The sequence below is a fragment of the Helianthus annuus genome, chromosome 10 (assembly GCF_002127325.2).
Source record: "Helianthus annuus cultivar XRQ/B chromosome 10, HanXRQr2.0-SUNRISE, whole genome shotgun sequence".
NCBI classification, from domain to species: Eukaryota; Viridiplantae; Streptophyta; class Magnoliopsida; order Asterales; family Asteraceae; genus Helianthus; species Helianthus annuus.
This window is the reverse complement of record NC_035442.2, coordinates 145,100,452-145,123,764: the sequence shown is the minus strand read 5'-3', so window position 1 is coordinate 145,123,764 and position 23,313 is coordinate 145,100,452. Positions and strand designations below refer to the sequence as shown.

General features: G+C 37.5%; 2 protein-coding genes across 3 annotated transcripts; both read right to left on the bottom strand.

The window, feature by feature from the left end:
- Positions 1 to 261: 261 nt before the first annotated feature.
- Positions 262 to 4,548, bottom strand: LOC110885949 (dynamin-related protein 5A). The gene is made up of 8 exons (XM_022133692.2): positions 4,126 to 4,548; positions 3,154 to 3,345; positions 2,867 to 3,073; positions 2,369 to 2,797; positions 2,052 to 2,279; positions 1,784 to 1,979; positions 740 to 1,307; positions 262 to 659 (listed from the first exon to the last, which is right to left on the bottom strand). Exons 1-8 carry the CDS (start codon positions 4,471 to 4,473, stop codon positions 473 to 475), a joined length of 2,355 nt encoding a protein of 784 aa, XP_021989384.1. The 5' UTR covers positions 4,474 to 4,548; the 3' UTR covers positions 262 to 472.
- A 1,122-nt stretch (positions 4,549 to 5,670) lies between these two features.
- LOC110885948 (solanesyl diphosphate synthase 1, chloroplastic) lies at positions 5,671 to 9,348 on the bottom strand. Of its 2 annotated transcripts, none has more exons than XM_022133690.2 (6): positions 8,739 to 9,348; positions 8,236 to 8,342; positions 7,512 to 7,639; positions 7,334 to 7,437; positions 7,095 to 7,222; positions 5,671 to 6,587 (listed from the first exon to the last, which is right to left on the bottom strand). In XM_022133690.2, exons 1-6 carry the CDS (start codon positions 8,980 to 8,982, stop codon positions 6,039 to 6,041), a joined length of 1,260 nt encoding a protein of 419 aa, XP_021989382.1. In that variant the 5' UTR covers positions 8,983 to 9,348; the 3' UTR covers positions 5,671 to 6,038. The 2 variants fall into 2 exon arrangements, with proteins under 2 accessions (XP_021989382.1, XP_021989383.1); XM_022133691.2 differs by having other exon boundaries at positions 8,236 to 8,339.
- Positions 9,349 to 23,313: the final 13,965 nt, after the last annotated feature.

Sequence of the window (23,313 nt, the reverse complement as noted above, 5' to 3'; positions counted from 1 at the left end):
TTTAAAATGTGAATTATTCCACGTGCAGAGTTAGATATGAATATGGCCCCCATTACAGTGATGAACACTTTAAAATGGATCAGAGTCATACCAAGAAACCGAAACATGCTGAAATTATAGAAGCAGTATTTGACTGATTTTGAGTAAACCCAAACTGACCCGTTATATAAAACGCAAACAAGAGACCCAAATTGACCCGTTATAAAAAAACACAAACAAAGTGGCAGTCATATATAACTAATTTTCAGGGACAAGAGCCACTTTCAACAAACAAACAAAAACCATATATGAAACACAAACAGGAGAATCAAGATATGTATGTATTATTCATTTGCTTACGAGATCAAAGCAATTTCTCACATGACATCACAGGAGTTTATATCAAGATACGTATGAAATTTCTCACCAAATGTACGTACGGAATATTCACCAGCTTCATTTGCACACAAAATGAAAGCATTTTCTCACATTATCAGAGGGACGTTGCGACCGACTTGAATTCAGTCAAACAAGACTGCAATGTCTTCTGGCGCTTCAGAAGAGACTCCCTTTCATTCTGAAGAATGTCAATGGCTCCAGGTGCAACAAACATATCCATAAACTTCTCATCTTTTACCGCAAATAAATCCATTCCCAATGCCACCATTAGATCTTCACGGCTGAAATACAAAAATAATATATAAGTTCCAACATCGAACTAATTGGTTTCAATTTAGAAATATATTATTAATAAAAATACCATGGGGTTAGAAATCCTGAATTTAAAGCTGTAGTCACACTCCGTTCAACCAAAACTTCACGGATCCGTGCAAAATGTTGTGCAGCTAATGAGCATATCTGATTGTAGGTTGACCCTTGCTGTGAACTGTTTTGACTAGCCATATTGCCCAACATTTTGTTTTCACCTAATATTCTGGGATGGCGTTTTCTTGCTCCACCGTCAATGGCGTTTTCAGGTGATGGTGTCTCAGGTACAGTCATGGAAGCTTCTCCTGCTGCTTTTAGAAGCTTCCCCGGTGTTGTTTGCTGATTATTATTATTAGTATTATTATTTACTGGAGGTATATTTTCTTGATCTGAAAAATCAAGGCATGATGTCTGGTAACTGAAAGTGGAGTTTGGGCCTGGCCCATATAAGAGATCAGTCTCGTAGCACACTTGAGAATACGGGCTTGTGACCGAATCCAAGTGTTGTCGAACGAGTTGCTTGCGTTGTTTTGCAAGATCTTTTATGAAACAGTTGTACGAACGCCTTAAGGCAGCATGAAAACCAACATACCCGTCCATATCCCCAGGTTTTTTCCCATCTGTTAAGCAAACAACAATTATTATTACTTTCATACATTTGTATATACTGGTGGTATGAAATAATATTAAAGTTCCATTAATATGCTATTTTGTCAACATCAAACAAAGAAGTTTGGCCTCTCAACTTTAATAATAAACAACTTTAGCCCTTCAACTTTAATAATGACATGTTTAACCCCTCAACTTTAATAATGACATGTTTAGCCCCTTAACTAAAACACCTTTAGCCCCTCAGCTTTAATAATAAACAACTTTAGCCCCTAAACTTTAATAATGAAATTTTTAGCCCCTAAACTTTAATAATAACATGTTTAACCCCTTAACTAAAACATCAAACAAAATTTAACCCTCGTGATTTACTTAGTTTTATCTATGTTTCGAACCCACTGCGGAGCGCGGGTTGTAATCCATTAGTTTTTATTACTTTCATACATTTGTAAATACTGGTGGTATGAAATAATATTAAAGTTCTTACAATCAAAGTGAAGGTGTTGGTTTTTCTCCATTGCAAGATCAAACAGGTTGATTAGAACAAACGCAAGCCGTTCACAGGCAGTATCGAGAAGAGGTGCAAGCCATGATTTGGCAGAGGCACGCGCAATCTCCGCAGCAGCCTCTGCGATTCCCCTTCCACCTCCTCTGCCAGCACGTGCAAGTGTTATATTCGACATCTGTCCAAAAGATGAGCCAGTTAAATAAATAAGTTAACTCATTATATTTCAAGTAAACATTTACGATTTTACCTTCTCCCTTGAAACAGTAGGGTATTGAACTGAATAAGCAGCACATCTAAATTCATGCATAACTCTTTCGAAAGCAGCACCACCGTACAGGCGTATGTTGGCATTCGGTGGTTTTATATCAGAAATTACTCCGGGCCAACTTCCCATACCACTTTCGGATTTCTCTTCTTCGGTTGTTTTTCCCCATTGCTCAGGGTCAGGATCAGCAGCTCCATCTATTAATGCTCCCTACAGTATTTCAAACAATGATCTCGTTAGTTGAAAGTACTAAACCATTGTTCTTGTAGTTAGGAATGAATGAATGAATGAATTCATACCATATGGTTGCAGATGGAGGATGCAAACGACATTGCGGATTTTCTGAGGTGAGCAACATCAGAAGTTGCTAGAATTTTGGAGTCCAGGATGTTTAACTGAGCAGTCACTTCACTGCAACGTTGTTCAAGCAAAGCCAATATTGAGGGTGTAGCTTCTTTATACCTCCGATGAAGCTCGGATTCCAAATAATCTCTCAGACAACCAAAACCTATGCGGGATTTGTATCTTTCTTCATCATATCCACCTTTGACATTTTCTTTCAGATGGCGTATAACATCTGAATCCACTTGAGATATTTGCCTCCTGAATTCATCGTTTGAAACTGCCGTTCTTTCTTTTGGTAGGGCCACAAAGAACGGCTGCATGTTCTCTCCAAGGTAGCCACTTGCACTTAGGTATCGATCAACCTCCCACCGTTCAGTAAATTCCTGCAGAAATAAAATCAAGATTGATATGCTTTGTTTTCCAAGCTGTTTTAGGTTAAATTGTCTATGTACCTTAAGCCGGTTATCAAACTTGGAGACAACAATTAACGTTCTTCGAAAGGCTGGATCAATGTCACGAATGGCATCCAACCACAAAGATGAGCACCACTCCACGCTGCTTTGCTGAAGGAATAAAAGGATGCGATGAGGTGGACTAGCTAAAGATATCACCATTGAGAGAATTTCTTCTGGTGTGCTTTCTGGTTCGCCCTTTTTAGCCTACCAAATGTGGTCATTCAGAACTTCAGATTATTATTAAATTATAAATATGTTAGGATGTATGTATATGTATCAATTACCTTGAGAACAAATCCTGGAGTGTCAATAATGGTGAGATTGGGACAATGAGCGTATTCAGCCCTCATTACAATCGGTTTAGAAGAGACTGCAGTTTTAGTCTTCTTTAACATCGCATCAGTTCTTGATTTGATGGTATCAGCAATGGCTAATGATGATACAATAGGACTGCCATATTCCTCAGAATCCTCCTCCTGACATGTTACTTTCAAACTTCAGTACAATTCATATACACACAAAATAATCACAACCAAAATCTTGTTTAAAGGGAGTAAACATTAGTTTTTAGACAGTTTCCAAGTCCTCATGAATTAACCAACTGAAACTCATTCAACACAAACAGAATAATATCCAAATTTGAGCAACAAAATCCGCTGAACCTGAATATGTAGCGTGGTCAAGATAACATACATTTACGCCTATATGTGTCTACATATATGCAGAAAGAAAAACAAAAGAGATTTATTATAATATTTCAATTATTCTTCAACTGAATTCAATTCTCACACACCGTACCGCTCTTTTGTTTTCTAATAAAGAATTGAAGAAGCTTGTTTCATTCTCTTTGTTTCTCTGTTCATTTTGTTATATTAATAACAAAGATTCATGAAGCACAACTACACAGTCTCTCCATAATCAATAATATTCAGGAACTCTAAACCCTAACTATGCAGAAATAAGTGATCAAAACTCAATAACTACACATTCTCTCCATAATCAATAATTTACAGAAACTCTAAACCCTAACTATGCAGAAATAAGTGATGAAATTCAATACTAAACCCTAATTACTACACATTCTCTCCATAATCAACAATTTTCAAGAAATGGAAACCGTAATTAGGCAGAAACAAATTATCATATTCAATACTAAACCCTAACTAAACATTCTCACCATAATCAACAACATTCAGAAACTATAAACCCTATGCAACAATAAATTCAAATTGACATGAATTAAAAAAACAATTGACCTGAAATCGGCACCGAGGATCAAGAGCAGTAGGATCATGAACCATCTGGAGTATGAGAGGGCGGCAGGTGCCCATTTCAACCTCTCGGACATTGAATTGGAAGCCAAGAAGTGCTTCTAGAAGCGAGCTTTTGCCATCCGATTGACCTCCGAGAGCCACAATCTCCGGAATAGGAAGCTTTTCGCCGAATGCGACGGCGGCAGACTGAAGGCGGTTGTAGGCTTCGAACCGAGACTTGGAGAAAGACGATGAGCCGGTGGTTTCGTGGTGGTGGTTTGACACCGGAGAAGATGATGAAAATGTATCGGTGGTTGTGTGTGCAGGTGGTGTTTTCAGGAAGGTCGCCATTGTTGATCGAGCAGGTTTAGAGAGAGAGAGGATTCAGTTGGTGGTAGTTATGGAGTTTGTTAGTGGAAATGGGTGTGTATATATAGGAAAGAGATGAAGATAACAGAAAAATAACCGTTTGAGAACTAAAAGTTTGTTTAAAAATTGGGCCCACGTCATCAAACTCGTTTAGGATCAATGGACCGAACGGGTTTGGGGTTTGCTGATTGAATTGTAACCCGGGTTCGCATTTTGGGTTAACTTCGAGTTGTTTTGGGGTGTTTATCGAATCGAATATCGAATATCGAATTATTCGAATCAAATAATTTTTGTTAACTTTATTTAATTCTAAGTTTATACGATTCAGTTTTCCTGCATTGTTATAATCATTACTAGTATTTAATGAGGGTCGGCTCAAACATAAGTAAAAACAAGCTAGGGGTTTGGGCCCTTAATTTTTTTAAAAAGAAATACATATAACGTGTATATTAGGCTGAAGGGTGTGGGGAGCATGGGTTGGGTCATCAATCGACACGTAGGACCATTAATGGATTGTTAACCATCTCTTTACCTTATCAACCATGGTTCGCATGGATTAAACCATGACAACTATGAGTCTCCTTTCCTTTTTCAATATTTCATTTTTTCTTTTCACAAAAATAAATTAAAATAAGAGAATAGTGGTTTGGGTCATGACCACACCCTTATGGTAGTGATTCTGGATGATGGATCAAAAGCGTGTGACATGACGCTAATGTGGAGGGTCATGGTGACCATGAGTGTTATGACCACACCTTATAGCCTTATATTTGCTTTCATCAATTATAGAAATAATTCGAGTGTAGTCTAGTGGTAAAATTGTGTTCTTTCCTTTGTAGGTCTAGGTTCAAATCACTTAGTTTATAAATTCACTAGATGTTATAAGTTTCATGTATAAGTTTATTCTTAGTACGCAATATCCACGCTAAATAAAAATCGAAAGCACAAATCCAAAAAAATAAATACAATGAAGGGGCCCTGGATTTTTATTTTTATTCTTAGTACGAATGAGAGGTTGCAAGATGTCAACATTTGAGCTACTTTGAGATTGAAATGATGGAAAGAAGACCCTTACTTGCAAATGCAACCAAAACCAACAAACCACTTGGGATCTACCTTTCCAATTTACATAACTTGAAACTGATGAATGATTATGAGATTCAAATGCCACAAAACAAATTCAAAATTCTTATTTTATTTGTATAATATTTCTTCTTATATAAACTTGAAGCTCGCTTCAAGAAGCAACTCAACATTGAAGATTTGGAGCATATATCAAACAGTTCCATGAATCCAAAAACATGACAACAACTTACAAATATGATCAATTTCAAAAAATATGTTCAATATACAACAACACCCATGAATGTTTGTTTCTTTCTTTCTTCCTGTTATATGATTTCCTATAGCTTCATAACATTTTTCGGAAACCGACCAGGGACCATGAACACCTTAAAACCTCCAAAAAACGAGCGTGTTTCTTGACAGTTTCATCTTGAACCCCACACTGAACAGTTTGAACTTCTACTGTTTTCCCATTTCATAATCTAGTCAATACGCTCGAGATTAAACTTGACCATACCCTCCAGAGCCAACCGAAACGAGCTTGGAGGAAGGCATTGTAGACACTGGATTGCCACATCAGCTTTCTGTTTAGCAAGATTTCGCGCTCTTTCAATTCCATCACTATTCATCACGAGCTCAATAGCTTCATTAAGAGACCCCGTTTCACAAAACTCCGTCTCGATTATCTCTCTCAGCTTTGCCTGTTTCTCAAGAGCAAAAATCACGGGTGCAGTCAGGTTTCCTTTCGCCAGGTCACTGCCAGCTGGCTTTCCCAGTTGTTCTGCTGACTGTGTAAAATCCAATATGTCATCAACAACCTGGAATGACAGACCAAGATTTTTTCCGTATTGATACATTTGCTCGCTGATGTCATTGTCAACCGCGCTAAAGATTGCCGCTCCTTTTGTGCTAGCAGCGATTAACGAAGCTGTTTTGTAGTAGCTTTTGATCAAATATTCATCAAGTTTAACGTCACAATCGAACAAACTTGACGCCTGCTTGATTTCACCGCTAGCAAAATCTTTAATAACCTGTAATATTTCAGGCTTTAGCTTCCACTTTCAAATATAGATGTTTTAAGCCTTTCGAAGTATAACACTTAGGGGTGCAAACGAGCCGAGCTTGAGCCTAAAATAAAGCACGTTTATTTATCGAGCCCGATCTCGAGCCTGACATGTGAAGCTCGTCAGGCTCGTCGAGCCTTAGTGTAAACGAGCCAAGCTAATTTAAACTTGTTTACGATCCGACCCCGAACCTAAAAATAAGCTTGTTTAGTAATCGAGCCCGAGCTTCACTTATTGAGCTTGCGAGCCTTAAAGAGTCTATCAATTATATTATTTTTGTTTAATATATTAATTAATTGATAATAAACGAGCCGAGCCTGAGCCGAGCTCGAGCTTGAGGAAGTACCAATGAGCCGAACTCGAGCTTTGAAAACAAAGCTCGAACCGAGCCGAGCTCGAGCTCTCATAAGTTAATCGAGCTCGAGCCTGGTCGAGCTCGTTTGCACCCCTAGTTGCAATGGTAATATGGTATACCTGGCTAATGAGTTTTATGACCTCAAGATTTTCAAGATTCGCGAGGTACCATGATGATTGTGCAAACATAAAATCGCCAGCTAGAACCGCGACTCGTGTACCATATAGTTGGTGGACGGTTTCTTTGCCTGTATAGAAAGAAAAATGCTTATATCATGACATCTTTATAGGGGACTAATTCTAATTGTTTTGAAAGTGATTATATGAATCAAAATCAGATGAGTATACAAAAGTTTTACCTCTTCTCATGTCACTCTCATCCAACACATCATCATGTATTAAGCTTGCAGTATGAATCATTTCAATGATTTCGGCCAAACGCCTATGTTCTCTTGTGAGTTCCCTAAGCCGCAAAAGGAACTTATTACATCTATATCGAATCGTTCGAGTTTATTCAGATAAGAATGAGGTACTCACACTAAACCTGTAAGCTCTAATGTGGCTCTTGACACTAAGAACACCAAGGCTGGTCTCATTCTCTTCCCACCCGCACTAAATATCTGCTCAGCAGCTGACATTAAAACCGGGTTTTCTGCCCCAACTATCTACGAAACGATTAACATAAAAAAAAAAAAAAAAACATAATAAGTATCTTCACAAATTTCAAAAACATATTGGGAGTACATTCAGAGTTTTAGGCCCAAATGAACAAGCAACTGTAAATTAGTGGTCTGTTACTAAGGGGAGGGGGTGGTCACTAGTGATAGAATTCTATCACTCGCAAGCACCAATCAAGTTCCGCTATGTCATCAACCATTTTTTTATCACTCACAACCTTTTTTAATGGGGGTGGTCATCACTCACCACCACACCCAACAATTTCCCCCGAACCAACAACTACCCTCACAAAACAAAAAATAACGGCGTGATAAAAATAACGAAAATCAAGTTCCGTGCTACTATAACGCGTTATAGGAATAGGTGGGGGTGGGAAAGTGGAAACATCACGCGTTATATATTTTCCGTTATAAAAATAACGGGAGTGCCCCGCCAACTCTAATTATAATAGATCCATAAATCAATTGTGATTCTGATTCTGAAGTACCTTGTGCTAGCAAATTTGACTCAAGAAAGTCAAAGTTGTCAACAGCATTCTAATTCATTGATGACAAAAACAAAAGCCAACAGGTAGGTAACTCACAGATTGTAGATTCTTGTTTAAGGTTAGAAGGTCATCAGAAACAGCTTCAAACAAACTTGTAGATTCTTTCTTCTCACTTAATACAGATGACAGGCCTGATGCATCTGCTATTCACAAACACTAGATTAAATCAATATACTGAACCCCTTAAAAAAATCAATAAATTAAATCACAGCATAATGGTTTGAAAAGGGATTATGCTATACAAACCCCCCCCCTCCCCCCAACCCACCCAAAAAAAAAAGTATACATCAGGCCTGCTGTTATGTCATACGGGCCGGCCATGTGATGTCATACAAGTCTTATGACAGACGGAATTTGGTGTCAAATGCGTTGTCATAAGGACGTATGATTTGGCAAAATACGACCCATATGATTTCGCCTGCCATATGACCTATACAACATCATAGTATGACACGTTCAGTGGTGTCTAGAAAGTGTGTCAGGTGTTCCAACTAACAGATGCGCCCACCGAAAAACAGAAATGAATTCAGTAAAAGTACCATCAAACAGAGTCTCAGGAGCTTCAGGGGAAAACACTCCACATTTGGCAACATTACCATCACGCCGGCAACACACCAATCTCCGGCCACCACCGCCACCACCACCACCACCACAGTACCCCCTAATCACCTTCCTTTTATAACTTTTCGAAACAAATTGGTTCGATAAAGAATTAAAAGAACACCCACAAGCAGCAAAATCAGTTGGACCAAATTCAAGATTATGGCATGTAGCCAGCATCATCTTCCTAAACACCCCCAAGATCAAATCTTTCCTCAATAAAACCCAAAACCCAGATACAAAACTTCACTAATTTGAACATAAACAAACACCCAGAAAGCAAAAAACCATAATATCAGAAAACAATGCTGTTAACTAGAATCTTGAATAAATGAATAGATATACTGGGTTTTTTTAGTGGATGCAGACAGTCCACATATTTCAAACAACGAATTTAGTTTTTAAATTTATTTAGTTTAGTATTGGTTTAATTAACAACAGTGATTGTTGTTGTGTAGTGTAAGGTGTTTGTTGAATTGACATACGTTATATGCCAAGATAACTTGGGAGAAAAGGGCACCTTATCTGCGGGTTCAATTTGTGTGTGTGGTGTTGCAATTGGTGGCCAATTGAGACGCATTCATTGGTGTGATCTCAGAAAAATTAAGATTTTTCTTTTTTTTTTTTTAAATACGTACTTTTTATTTCTGTATGGTTAAGGAAAAATCTGTAATCACGTGGAAAAATATAGACTTGTGATTGAATTTAAATATTATCACACACTGAATCCTTAAATCGACATTTTTAATATGCGTCGTACAGGTCTATACGAGTCATATAACATTTTCAATTTTCAATAAAGACTGATTTGCCAAATTTTGTCTGATTAATTGAACATATACGGGTCATATTAGGGTTTTTTTAACCTAAATTTTCTTATACATTTATATATAGTTTAACAAAGTTTCTTATAATTTTTACAATTTTTTACAAGTTTCTTATAGTATTTTAAAACTCTTTTTTTACAAATTTTCTTATACGTATATATTTTTAAATAAAAATATTTAAAAATAATTATACCTTGTATAATCCTTAGCAATCGAAAACATACCTCTCCTAAAAAGATAGTAGAGTATAGGTTTGGTACATATATCGTATAGTATAGTATAGATCTTGTATGAGCATATAGGTGTAGTAAATATCCCGTTTATGTTTATAGCTGTAGTATAGGTATAGGTATAGTGTAGAATAGATGTAGTATATGTGTAGTATAGGTATAGTATAAGACCTCGTATAGACCTATATGTGTAGTATAGATCTTGTATATGCTTATAGTTGTAGTATGGTATAATATAATAAACTATAGTATCGTATATAACATTCATTATATAATTTTCAAAAATTATGAAATTTTGAGTTATAATTTTCAAGTGTTTTTTGTTTAATGGATATAATATGTCAAGTAGAGACAATCTACACCCTAATACAACACTTATATACAATAAACGTGATAATACCGAACGTCACCGACAAGACCCGTACGGACAATATATGCCATAATACCGAACATATTAACAATATACGTTATAATACGAAATTTAACAACAAAATACATCAATTAGTGATACCGTACGACGCGTATACATACTGTGACAAATGGCAAATCACCGGTGATTCCGTACAAGCTAATCATTATTTTATTTACATAATCTCATGCATTTAGCGTAATTTAATTACGTAACTGTGTCGTTTATTAGATAAAAGTGTTAGGACAAGAAAACAATGCTAAAACTTATGCTGGTTTTCGTCGTATTTCGAAACCAGTCAAACAATGTCCTAAAAGTGTTGGTAGAAAGTGCTGCGCGCACTATTCACGGTTACACTATTCATGCCAGCAAAACCGTGAAAACAGAACGAAACACTGAAAAACGACACACAGATAACATAACTGAGTCCATTCTTATAAGAAAACACTAATACGAAAACATATCTTGCAAAGATACAAGACTTTCTGGTATGACGCCCTCATTACTAAAATGTCCGTTTCGGCTAATATAACATTTTTAACGCGTCCGAATCCGCAATATAGCATTTCCGGGACTCCGAAATTATGTCAATTGATGAAAAACACGGTAAAACATTTTAAGGATATCAACGGGATGTCCAAAATCACAAGCTTCTGGTATTACATCGCTATGCATTAAACTAGTTCGTTAATTTCAAACCTTTACTAAACTCCACATTTTTACACTAAAAATAGCCTTTACAAGATCACTCACATATGGAGTAAACATGGAGCATTACTAGGAGTCTTCTTGGAGCTTATTTCTTCTTATTTTCTTGTCTAAATTAGTGCAATATTGTAAGTCTTCAAACCACCATTTTTAAGCTTTAAATTACTAGTTAATCATAGAAGTACAAGTTGGTGATCTTGAATTTAAAGCTTAACATAATCAAAAACCCTAAACACAAAGCTAATAAACACTAAATATGAATATATTATGTGTTGATTTATGTTGTTTAGTGTTAATATGTTCATGTGTTCATGATGATTATGTTATTTTTGTTAATATTAGTGAGTTAAAGGCAATATTTATGATGATCATGTTGTTAATTTCATGTAGTATTTTATATTTGTGTTCATCTTATCATGATGAACATAAATATGTGATTTAAACATGGTTATGTTCAAATCAAGAAAGATCATCATACTCATTTCATGAGCTAATCATATAATTTTTGGATTACATAAAGAAACAAGTGTGTAAATGAGTTTAAAGCTCAATCTTGGGAAGTTAGTGAACTTTGTTTTTACAAAATAAATTAAACAACTTGTTTATTTATGAAAAATTAGCTTAAAAAGTCTAACTTTTTATGTATAAAAAGTATATTATGAAGGTTCATGAAATGTGAAGGCTATGTTAGCATATAAACATGTTTAAAAGAAACTTGGTGAATAATGGTGATTTAGTGAATTGATTATTGATTTAAACGCGTTTTTGTAACGTGGGAAATGTCATAGTTTAGGGGAAACTATGGCGAATTTTTCTAAAAATCTAATCGCGATTAAAGAGGGGATTAAGGGGTGATTAACAAGGTTAAACGCGATAAGTGGTCTTAAACGTCATTATGGAAACTTTGATCGGAATATTTAAAGTTTAAATATTCAAGAAGTTCTTACGAACTTAAATTTATTCTTACAAAAATAAATGGGTAAAAATATAACAATGTGTAAATATAATTTTTGGTAAGAAAAATTATATATTTTCGGAAACTTGCTAAGTGCTTGCAATGTGTGCTATGTATGTGTATGTATTAGATACCTATAGGGTGATCAAAATAAATACACGTACATGGTCCTACATGGTCCAAGAAATGCTAGTAAAATCAAATCGGACAATTAAATAAAATGGCCGAAATGGAAATACATAACACTTGATGACGACAATTTGGGCGTATCGACATCATAAACAAGTTACTACAATGTCGAGTCTAAAAATAACATATTTTTAGACACTAAAGCGAACGCATAACTAAGTGGTCAAAAACATGAATCCGGAAAGTCGAAAACTATAAAAATTACCAAGTATTTTTCATGTGAAAAACGAACTTATTAAGTTACATGCTTGGTGAATTTTTGGTAAAAATTGCAAGAGTATATTTAATGGACTCACTAGGATTAGATTTGGGCTAGACCCAAATTACTAAAACTAGGGCTAGGCCCAATGACAGTAAAACTAGGGCTAGGCCCAATGACATTAAAAACTAGGGCTAGACCCAATAACAAGAAAACTAGGGCTAGGCCCAATAACAATGAAACGTGGGATAAGCCCAATGACATAGGTTCGAAGCCGTTCGCATATAATTCAATACGTATAGAATCCATGAATACACATAACAATCGAGCGAGTGATCTATCAACGCTCTAAAATACAAAGTTGTTCCAAAGATGACAAACGAGAACCTAATAAAGAATTCAAGATGAACAACTTGTACGAGGTCCGAAAGACCTAGTGACTAACGAGATTAGTACACATGTAGGTTACTGACACGTACGGACGCTCACTTCGATATCATATTACACGGAACGCAAATTTGTGAGTTCATGTCCCCCTTTTCTCTTAACTGTTTTTGAATTTATAACTCTCGGGGGTGAAATACATGTTACATATGTTTCAATGGTATGATTTGGCTATGAAATGAACTATTAGATCATGTGAGCATAGGCTGAAACTGAAATGCCAATAACTCTCATAAGAAACATGGACAAAGGTTAGATCTAATGGGTACGGCCGAGCCCCACTCATGGTCCATTTATGACTACTTAGAGTGCTTTTGTGTCCCAGTCGAGGTGATTCGACAACGGTCAAGGGGATTTGACACAGTCAAGGTGATTTGACACAGTCGAGGTGATTTGACACAGTCGAGGTGATTCGACACAGTCGAGGGGATTCGACATAGTCGAGGGGATTCGACACTAATAATAGCCCACTTGGGTTGGGTACTCCCTATGTTTTCACATATATTAATGTCCTTGCAAAACATTAATTGATCTATTCATAGACGCTTTACATACTTGTTTTCAAAGGAATCTCTCAAATGTTTACAAGTTTATTGGAACTCATACAAAACGCATGAACTCGCTCAACTTTTGTTGACTTTTTAAAACTACATGTATTTCAGGAAACAAGTCTTGAGCCGGTGATACATGATTGGATGCAATGATTACCTTTCTTACGTCACATGTAACACGCTTCCGCAACTAGCAGGGTGTGACAGATTGGTATCAGAGCTCCGATTGTAGTGAACCGGGGACAAACTTTTATAAAGTTTGGTCTACAATCACCAAGGGCTCTCACATGAAAACAAAGTTGATAACATTACAAAAATGATTTCAAAAAGTATGACAAAATGACAAAAGGTTTTCATTGTGTCACTATAACATGAGGATCTATCACGCGGGCTCAATCATAAGTAACTGATATGGTTCAATACATGTTTAGTCTATAAGGAATAGACTTGAAAACACTAAGGCTTACATGTGAAACATGAGAACAAAAATAACATGAGATTTAGTGATTATATATATAATGTATTTATATATGTGTTGTACGAAATATTTGCCAAGAATAAAAATACCTTCGACTATGAATTCTATTTTTACACTTGACTCACGTGATGAGAATGATGACCTCGCGTCTATTACGAAGCTTATGGCGGTCGTGGTCCCTAAGCGAGACCTTAAAGCATTATCCCATGGAAGATGGTTGTTTTCCCTCGGATGGTATATGTCCGGCTTCGGTACTGACGACGAGGCGGAGGTGGCGGCCTTGGACAACAACTCTACTAGTGGGACGAGGTCCCTGAGGCTCATACTAATCGTGATTGATGACACTCTCGTCCAGAAAAGGAAGATGAAGTACTCATCTTAAAGTTGCCCCTCCAGTTGCTATTGTTACGGATTCTCTATATTTCTATTATGTCTTACATTGTGCCCTTTCACGAGTATTGACAAGGGGCATTGGCACGTGGACCAACACAAAGGTCCTTTCTATGTTGAAGGTATGTAGACAATAGACTCCTCTCTCTGACTGTTCGTCTGTTTTGAACGAGAGACACTGGGGTGACCATGCAAGGCAATTTATTATTACGGGGGCCCACGTAATAACAACTCGTAGTGCATGGGGAATCCTGGTGGGCTCTGTGGGTCAAGCTAGCGATCACTATCCATTCGAAATTCTTAAGTTGTTCAAGTTTCTATCTAGTAGAACGCTAACCGGAATGGTTACTATAACACTCTATGATGCAGGAAGACCACACGTATTTTTCATACTTAACATTTGATCTATAACACGAGTCGTTCGATACTAGTCATCGAGAGCAAACAAAGCTTGTTAGCCACTCATGGAGGATTTCCCTCAACATTCTCGGAATTCTTGAACATGGGTTGGTTCCTTGGTGTCTATGACACCTTATCTTAATTATTAGAAATGATTACATTAAACTCCGTCGTTTGACATTTGTCTTATTCTAAGGGATACTATGGCATGAGCCAAGCTACAACCCTTTCATTGTATTATTCGACATCTATGGAACTTATAACAATTTTGTCGAAGCTCGGGGAGCTCAAGGAGTATCAACGTATTCGTCACACGGGCTAGTGCGGCGAAGGATTTTTCCTACTTTGGGCGATCGAGATCCACGAAGTATGGGATACACGTTGTAAAAAAGATTAGAGACGACCGTTTGGTTTCTCCTCCTCAACGAATTACTTCTTTTCCTAATTAGGCACATGGCTAATACACTCAAGAGGTATTATGCATTTTGGAATGCATTTCTTCATGAATATCATTGTTCAAACATACCGGAGCAACGCTGTCTTGAGGTTTCCCTGACCAATCACATTCTTAATTCTTAGGCGCATGATAGACTATATCTGTCCAAATAAAAGCCTAGACCCAATGATACTATGTATCGGAAACAACGTGGCGTCGACAAGAAAATCTACGCCTAGAAGAGGGTAAGTTAATCAGCGCCCTACTATTAAAGTTGAACTAGAGGTCATATGGAACAACATGAGGTTGTCGAGTCGACACTAGTGATGGTATTGACGGTACCGGTAGTTCAAGTGGTTCAAATCCCGATGGGACGAGAGTGAGTGGCAATGCCACAATGCAATCACACCAGATTTTAATCCTAAGGCTTTTCCGGATTATAAGCCGCGAGACCTCATTGATACGAAAGGTGCGGTGAGTTCTATCCACTAGATAAAGACAAGGAAGTCAGTTAACCTTGCTAATAAATGTACTCCTAAGTAAATGTTTTGGTAAACGAATAGCCTTCTGTTGAATGAGGCGTTAACTTGGTGGAATCTCCAAGTGCAAGCTATAGGGAGTAATACAACAAAGAGGTTATTGTGGGAAGAACTCAAGAATCTTAAGCGAGAAGAGTATTGCTCGCTAGTGGAAAAATTCCAAGTTTGGGAATCGAGCTCTAGAACTCGATCATGATTAGAGCTAATGTTGTTAGTTACCCCGACGCCTCTACAATCTGTCAAGGATTGATTGCATATTGGATAACACTCGAATCCAAACGCACTGAGCACTACATTTGGGGTTTAGCCCTGACATCCGAATCATGATCACATCATGTCACCCTACCTAGTTTTATTTTCAAGTAACTCTCTCAGTTAGTCTCACCAATGATGTGGTGAGGATGGGGGACTGCCCAAGGAGGGTGTTAAGAGAAAGAGAAATCCCGTGACACGCAAAGCGAAGGCGATTACTGCCATAATCGATGCTCGCATTAAGAAGTATGCTAATAACTTGTCAAAATTCGGAATGAGATAGGTAAAACTTTCATCAGGAGGGCACTTGCAAAAGTGACAAGAGTAGCAGTGTGGTGAGACTTGGCACAAAACAGAAACTAATGAGTTAGCTATATTTAAGAATGAATGAGGTGGTTTTTACTATGGCAATGAGGTCACTACGAGCATGGATGGTTAAGGATGAATCAAGCTAGTGAGTAAGCAAGTCCAGGGGTATGCTCTACTCTACAACCATCATGTATCAATTCTTTGGATACCAACGCCGGCTTAACTTAGTGTCTTTAGATACTAAGCATATACACGAATTAGAGTCATGTAGGTTAAACATGTCTTGCTCTATCAAGTTAACTAATGAGGAATTAGCGAAGTCATGTGAAGTCATTAAGGGTCACCGATATGTTCCTATCAACCGACCCGTTGCATCCGTTTTGTTTAACACCGGTGTCGGTATTGGCTTCATCCCCATAAAATTCAAAGTATGCTTGGCCGAGTCAAGTAAACAAGACGTCCTCCCATTCAATAGGATTGACCAATGGTAAATTAGTCAAGTCAGGAAAGACATCAAAGGATGCACACTCGAACTTGGAGCACGAAAATTCAGTAACGACTTTTCACTCATTCAATTAGGTTGTTACGACTTAACTTCTAGCATAGACTGGTTGGCCGACAACCGAGCAGAAGTAGTTGTGCTGCGAAAACTATTATTCATTTTCCCCCTGTCTGACGAGAGAACATCTTTTGGTGCACGGAGAGAAACACGACACACGGCTGCTGACCAACAACTGTATGAAGGCTCGGAAGAGTCTGAGAACAGGATGCATCGCCTTTCTTGCCCATGTGGTCGACAAGAAGGCCGAGTAGCGCAAGGTGGAGGACATCCCTGTGGTAATGGAATACCCTGAAGTCTTTCCAAAAGACTTGCCGGGACTACCTCCGCAGCGACAAGTCGAATTCAGTATCGAACTTGTGCCAGGAGCTGCACCGGTGGCAAAAGCTTCATATAGACTCGCACCCTCGGAGATGCAGGAATTATTTATTCAGTTTCAGGAATTGTTTGACAAAGGATTCAATAGACCGAGTTTCTCACCTTGGGGAGCTCCGGTGCTATTTGTCAAGAAGAAAGACAGAACCTTTCGAATGTGTATAGATTACCGAGAACTGAACAAGTTAACCATAAAGAACCGGTATCCTTCACCAAGGATTGACGACTTGTTCGATTAGTTACAAGGTTCTAGCTTCTATTCCAAAATTGATCTAAGATCCGAGCACCATCAGCTGAGGATCCAAGAGGAAAGCATTCCTATGATAGCGTTCAGGACTCGCTATGGGCACTACTAGTTCCTTGTTATGCCCTTTGGCTTAACAAACGCTCCCGCCGTATTCATGGATTTGATGAATCGGGTATCTAAGCCATATCTCGACAAGTTCATGATCGTATTCATTGATGACATTTTAATATACTCATGAACCAAGGCGGAACATGAGCAACACTTGAGAACTATTCTGGAGCTACTTAAGAAAGAACACTTGTATGCTAAATTCCCAAAATGCGAATTTTGGATTCGCGAGGTCCAATTTCTCGGTCACGTTGTGAACGAGAATGGAATTCATGTGGACCCAGCTAAGATAGAAGCTATAAAGAGCTGAAGTGTTCCAAAGACCCCAACGGAAGTAAGACAATTTCTGGGTTTAGTGGGATACTATCGAAGATTCATCGAGAAATTTCTTAAAAATTTCTCAACCGCTAACCTCACTCACTCAAAAGGATAAAAAGTTCGATTGGGGTGAAAAACAAGAAGTGGCATTTCAAACACTCAAGGATAAACTATGCCAAGCACCAACCTTATCACTCCCTGACGGTACTGATGACTTTGTGGTGTATTGTGATGCATCGCACCAAGGTTTGGGTTGTGTTCTAATGCAACATGAAAAAGTCATCGCGTACGCGTCACGACAATTGAAAGTTCATGAAAAGAATTATACCACTCACAACATGAAGTTGGGCGCAGTGGTATTCGCTTTAAAGATTTGCCGTCACTATCTCTATGGTACTATGTGTACCATATTCACAGACCATAAAAGTCTTCAACATATATTCAATCAAAAAGAATTAAACATGCGCCAGCGGCGATGGGTAGAATTGTTGAATGACTATGACTGTGAAATCAAGTACCATCCGGGCAAAGCAAATGTTGTGGCGGATACTTTGAGCCGGAAAGAGCGAGTCAAAACTTTACGAGTACGAGCTTTAGAGTTAACCATTCAGATGAACTTCACTACTCGTGTGCTCGATGCACAACTAGAAGCTCTAAAGCCGAAGAACATTCAAGCAGAATCCTTGCGAGGATTAGAGAAACGACTGGAAGAGATCAAAGATGGCACAAGGTACTTCACGGGAAGAATCTGGATTCCTTACTTTGGCGGATTGCTAGACTTAGTGTTGAATGAAGCACATAAGTCAAAATATTCAATACATCCCGGATCTGATAAGATGTATCAGGATGTAAAGGAATATTACTGGTGGCCTAATCTCAAAGGAGACCTGAGATTCCCGTTTGGAATGGGAACATATATCAATGGATTTCATTACAGGACTCCCACGGACCTCTCGAGGTCATGACATGATTTGGGTTACCATCGACCGATTAACCAAGTCAGCTCACTTCTTGCCAACTCGCGAGAAAGACAGTACAGAGAAGTTAGCTGAGCTTTATCTCAAAGAAATAATAGCACATCAAGGAGTACGTATTTCAATAATCTCGGATCGCGATGGTCGCTTTGTGTCAAGAATATGGCAATCATTTCAGGAATCGCTTGGATCTCGTCTGGATCTAAGCACATCATTTCATCCGCAAATCGATGGACAAAGTGAACGAACCATCCAAACGTTGGAGGACATGCTTCGCGCCTGTGTGATGGTTTGGGCGGAAACTGGGATACTCATTTACCTCTGGTGGAGTTTTCCCTATAATAACAGTTATCACACAAGCATCAAAGCTGCCCCATACGAAGCACTACACGGACGGAAGTGCCGATCACCGCTGTGTTGGGCGGGAGTCGGAGACAAACAACTCATTGGCCCTGAACTAGTCCAAGAGACTGCTGACAAGATAGCAAAGATACGAGACTGTATCAAAGTGGCTCGTGACAGACAAAAGAGCTATGCGACAGAAGACGTAAACCATTAGTCTTCGAGGTCGGAGACAAAGTCTTACTGAAAGTCTCGCCTTGGAAAGGCGTAGCTAGATTCGAGAAATGCGGAAAAATAAACCCGAGATAAATTGGGCCATTTGAAATTCTAGAAAAGATCGGTACCATCGCGTTCAAGTTGAAACTTCCAGAAGAACTCAGTAACGTACACGACACATTTCATGTGTCGAATCTTAAGAAAAGTCCAACAAATGAAAACAGTTATCATCCTAGCGGATGGAATTCACGTAAACGACAAACTCCAGTTTACCAAAGAACATGTTTAGGTTATGGACTGGAAAGTCCACAAGACAAGGAAAAGTCGTATTAAACTAGTAAAAGTCCGATGGAACTCACGTCACGAACCCGAGAATACATGGGAACGTGAAGATCAAATCAAGACAAAGTATCCCCACCTGTTTGAGAAGTTTCCTGCAAAGGATAACTCAACGTGAATTTCGGGACGAAATTCTTTTTAACAGGGGGAGAATGTGACAAATGGCAAATCACCGGTGATTCCGTACAAGCTAATCATTATTTTATTTACATAATCTCATGCATTTAGCGTAATTTAATTACGTAACTGTGTCGTTTATTAGATAAAAGTGTTAGGACAAGAAAACAATGCTAAAACTTATGCTGGTTTTCGTCGTATTTCGAAACCAGTCAAACAATGTCCTAAAAGTGTTGGTAGAAAGTGCTGCGCGCACTATTCACGGTTACACTATTCATGCCAGCAAAACCGTGAAAACAGAACGAAACACTGAAAAACGACACACAGATAACATAACTGAGTCCATTCTTATAAGAAAACACTAATACGAAAACATATCTTGCAAAGATACAAGACTTTCTGGTATGACGCCCTCATTACTAAAATGTCCGTTTCGGCTAATATAACATTTTTAACGCGTCCGAATCCGCAATATAGCATTTCCGGGACTCCGAAATTATGTCAATTGATGAAAAACACGGTAAAACATTTTAAGGATATCAACGGGATGTCCAAAATCACAAGCTTCTGGTATTACATCGCTATGCATTAAACTAGTTCGTTAATTTCAAACCTTTATTAAACTCCACATTTTTACACTAAAAATAGCCTTTACAAGATCACTCACATATGGAATAAACATGGAGCATTACTAGGAGTCTTCTTGGAGCTTATTTCTTCTTATTTTCTTGTCTAAATTAGTGCAATATTGTAAGTCTTCAAACCACCATTTTTAAGCTTTAAATTACTAGTTAATCATAGAAGTACAAGTTGGTGATCTTGAATTTAAAGCTTAACATAATCAAAAACCCTAAACACAAAGCTAATAAACACTAAATATGAATATATTATGTGTTGATTTATGTTGTTTAGTGTTAATATGTTCATGTGTTCATGATGATTATGTTATTTTTGTTAATATTAGTGAGTTAAAGGCAATATTTATGATGATCATGTTGTTAATTTCATGTAGTATTTTATATTTGTGTTCATCTTATCATGATGAACATAAATATGTGATTTAAACATGGTTATGTTCAAATCAAGAAAGATCATCATACTCATTTCATGAGCTAATCATATAATTTTTGGATTACATAAAGAAACAAGTGTGTAAATGAGTTTAAAGCTCAATCTTGGGAAGTTAGTGAACTTTGTTTTTACAAAATAAATTAAACAACTTGTTTATTTATGAAAAATTAGCTTAAAAAGTCTAACTTTTTATGTATAAAAAGTATATTATGAAGGTTCATGAAATGTGAAGGCTATGTTAGCATATAAACATGTTTAAAAGAAACTTGGTGAATAATGGTGATTTAGTGAATTGATTATTGATTTAAACGCGTTTTTGTAACGTGGGAAATGTCATAGTTTAGGGGAAACTATGGCGAATTTTTCTAAAAATCTAATCGCGATTAAAGAGGGGATTAAGGGGTGATTAACAAGGTTAAACGCGATAAGTGGTCTTAAACGTCATTATGGAAACTTTGATCGGAATATTTAAAGTTTAAATATTCAAGAAGTTCTTACGAACTTAAATTTATTCTTACAAAAATAAATGGGTAAAAATATAACAATGTGTAAATATAATTTTTGGTAAGAAAAATTATATATTTTCGGAAACTTGCTAAGTGCTTGCAATGTGTGCTATGTATGTGTATGTATTAGATACCTATAGGGTGATCAAAATAAATACACGTACATGGTCCTACATGGTCCAAGAAATGCTAGTAAAATCAAATCGGACAATTAAATAAAATGGCCGAAATGGAAATACATAACACTTGATGACGACAATTTGGGCGTATCGACATCATAAACAAGTTACTACAATGTCGAGTCTAAAAATAACATATTTTTAGACACTAAAGCGAACGCATAACTAAGTGGTCAAAAACATGAATCCGGAAAGTCGAAAACTATAAAAATTACCAAGTATTTTTCATGTGAAAAACGAACTTATTAAGTTACATGCTTGGTGAATTTTTGGTAAAAATTGCAAGAGTATATTTAATGGACTCACTAGGATTAGATTTGGGCTAGACCCAAATTACTAAAACTAGGGCTAGGCCCAATGACAGTAAAACTAGGGCTAGGCCCAATGACATTAAATACTAGGGCTAGACCCAATAACAAGAAAACTAGGGCTAGGCCCAATAACAATGAAACGTGGGATAAGCCCAATGACATAGGTTCGAAGCCGTTCGCATATAATTCAATACGTATAGAATCCATGAATACACATAACAATCGAGCGAGTGATCTATCAACGCTCTAAAATACAAAGTTGTTCCAAAGATGACAAACGAGAACCTAATAAAGAATTCAAGATGAACAACTTGTACGAGGTCCGAAAGACCTAGTGACTAACGAGATTAGTACACATGTAGGTTACTGACACGTACGGACGCTCACTTCGATATCATATTACACGGAACGCAAATTTGTGAGTTCATGTCCCCCTTTTCTCTTAACTGTTTTTGAATTTATAACTCTCGGGGGTGAAATACATGTTACATATGTTTCAATGGTATGATTTGGCTATGAAATGAACTATTAGATCATGTGAGCATAGGCTGAAACTGAAATGCCAATAACTCTCATAAGAAACATGGACAAAGGTTAGATCTAATGGGTACGGCCGAGCCCCACTCATGGTCCATTTATGACTACTTAGAGTGCTTTTGTGTCCCAGTCGAGGTGATTCGACAACGGTCAAGGGGATTTGACACAGTCAAGGTGATTTGACACAGTCGAGGTGATTTGACACAGTCGAGGTGATTCGACACAGTCGAGGGGATTCGACATAGTCGAGGGGATTCGACACTAATAATAGCCCACTTGGGTTGGGTACTCCCTATGTTTTCACATATATTAATGTCCTTGCAAAACATTAATTGATCTATTCATAGACGCTTTACATACTTGTTTTCAAAGGAATCTCTCAAATGTTTACAAGTTTATTGGAACTCATACAAAACGCATGAACTCGCTCAACTTTTGTTGACTTTTTAAAACTACATGTATTTCAGGAAACAAGTCTTGAGCCGGTGATACATGATTGGATGCAATGATTACCTTTCTTACGTCACATGCAACACGCTTCCGCAACTAGCAGGGTGTGACACATACAACACGATACGTTAGAGTACAAGTGGATTCCAAACAAAATTACACGTAATCATAGAATATGATACCACACGAAACCGAACGTCACCGGAACGACATGTATAGAAGGTATTCTGAATAAAATGACAAGTAATGACAAAAATTTTAGGTCTTGCCTTTTCAGTGCGTATACGAGCCGCATTTTGACGTATTTTGACGTATTTTGTCATTACGCGTCGTTTTATAAAGTATATGCTCTATATGTGTTGTATCGGTGACGTTCGGTTCCGTGTGGTGTCGTATTCTAAGATTACATGTAATTTTGTTTGGAATCTACTTGTACTCTAACGTGTCTTGTTGTATGTATACGCGTCGTACGGTATTATTACTTGACGTATTTTGTCGTTACATGTCGTATTATAACATAAATACAATAGTATAAGTATAGTATATTATA

What these genes read in the sequence shown, in the direction of transcription:
- LOC110885948 (XM_022133690.2), bottom strand. Translation starts at nt 8,982, where the DNA reads ATGATGCTGGCTACATGCCATAATCTTGAATTTGGTCCAACTGATTTT. An exon ending in TAAACAAGAATCTACAATCT is followed by an intron (nt 7,640 to 8,235) that starts GTGAGTTACCTA and finishes ATCGTTTCGTAG; the next exon opens with ATAGTTGGGGCAGAAAACCC. An exon ending in TGAGAGTGACATGAGAAGAG is followed by an intron (nt 7,223 to 7,333) that starts GTAAAACTTTTG and finishes CTTTCTATACAG; the next exon opens with GCAAAGAAACCGTCCACCAA.
- LOC110885949 (XM_022133692.2), bottom strand. Translation starts at nt 4,473, where the DNA reads ATGGCGACCTTCCTGAAAACACCACCTGCACACACAACCACCGATACA. An exon ending in CTACTGTTTCAAGGGAGAAG is followed by an intron (nt 1,980 to 2,051) that starts GTAAAATCGTAA and finishes TCTTTTGGACAG; the next exon opens with ATGTCGAATATAACACTTGC. An exon ending in TCAGGATTTCTAACCCCATG is followed by an intron (nt 660 to 739) that starts GTATTTTTATTA and finishes TTTGTATTTCAG; the next exon opens with CCGTGAAGATCTAATGGTGG.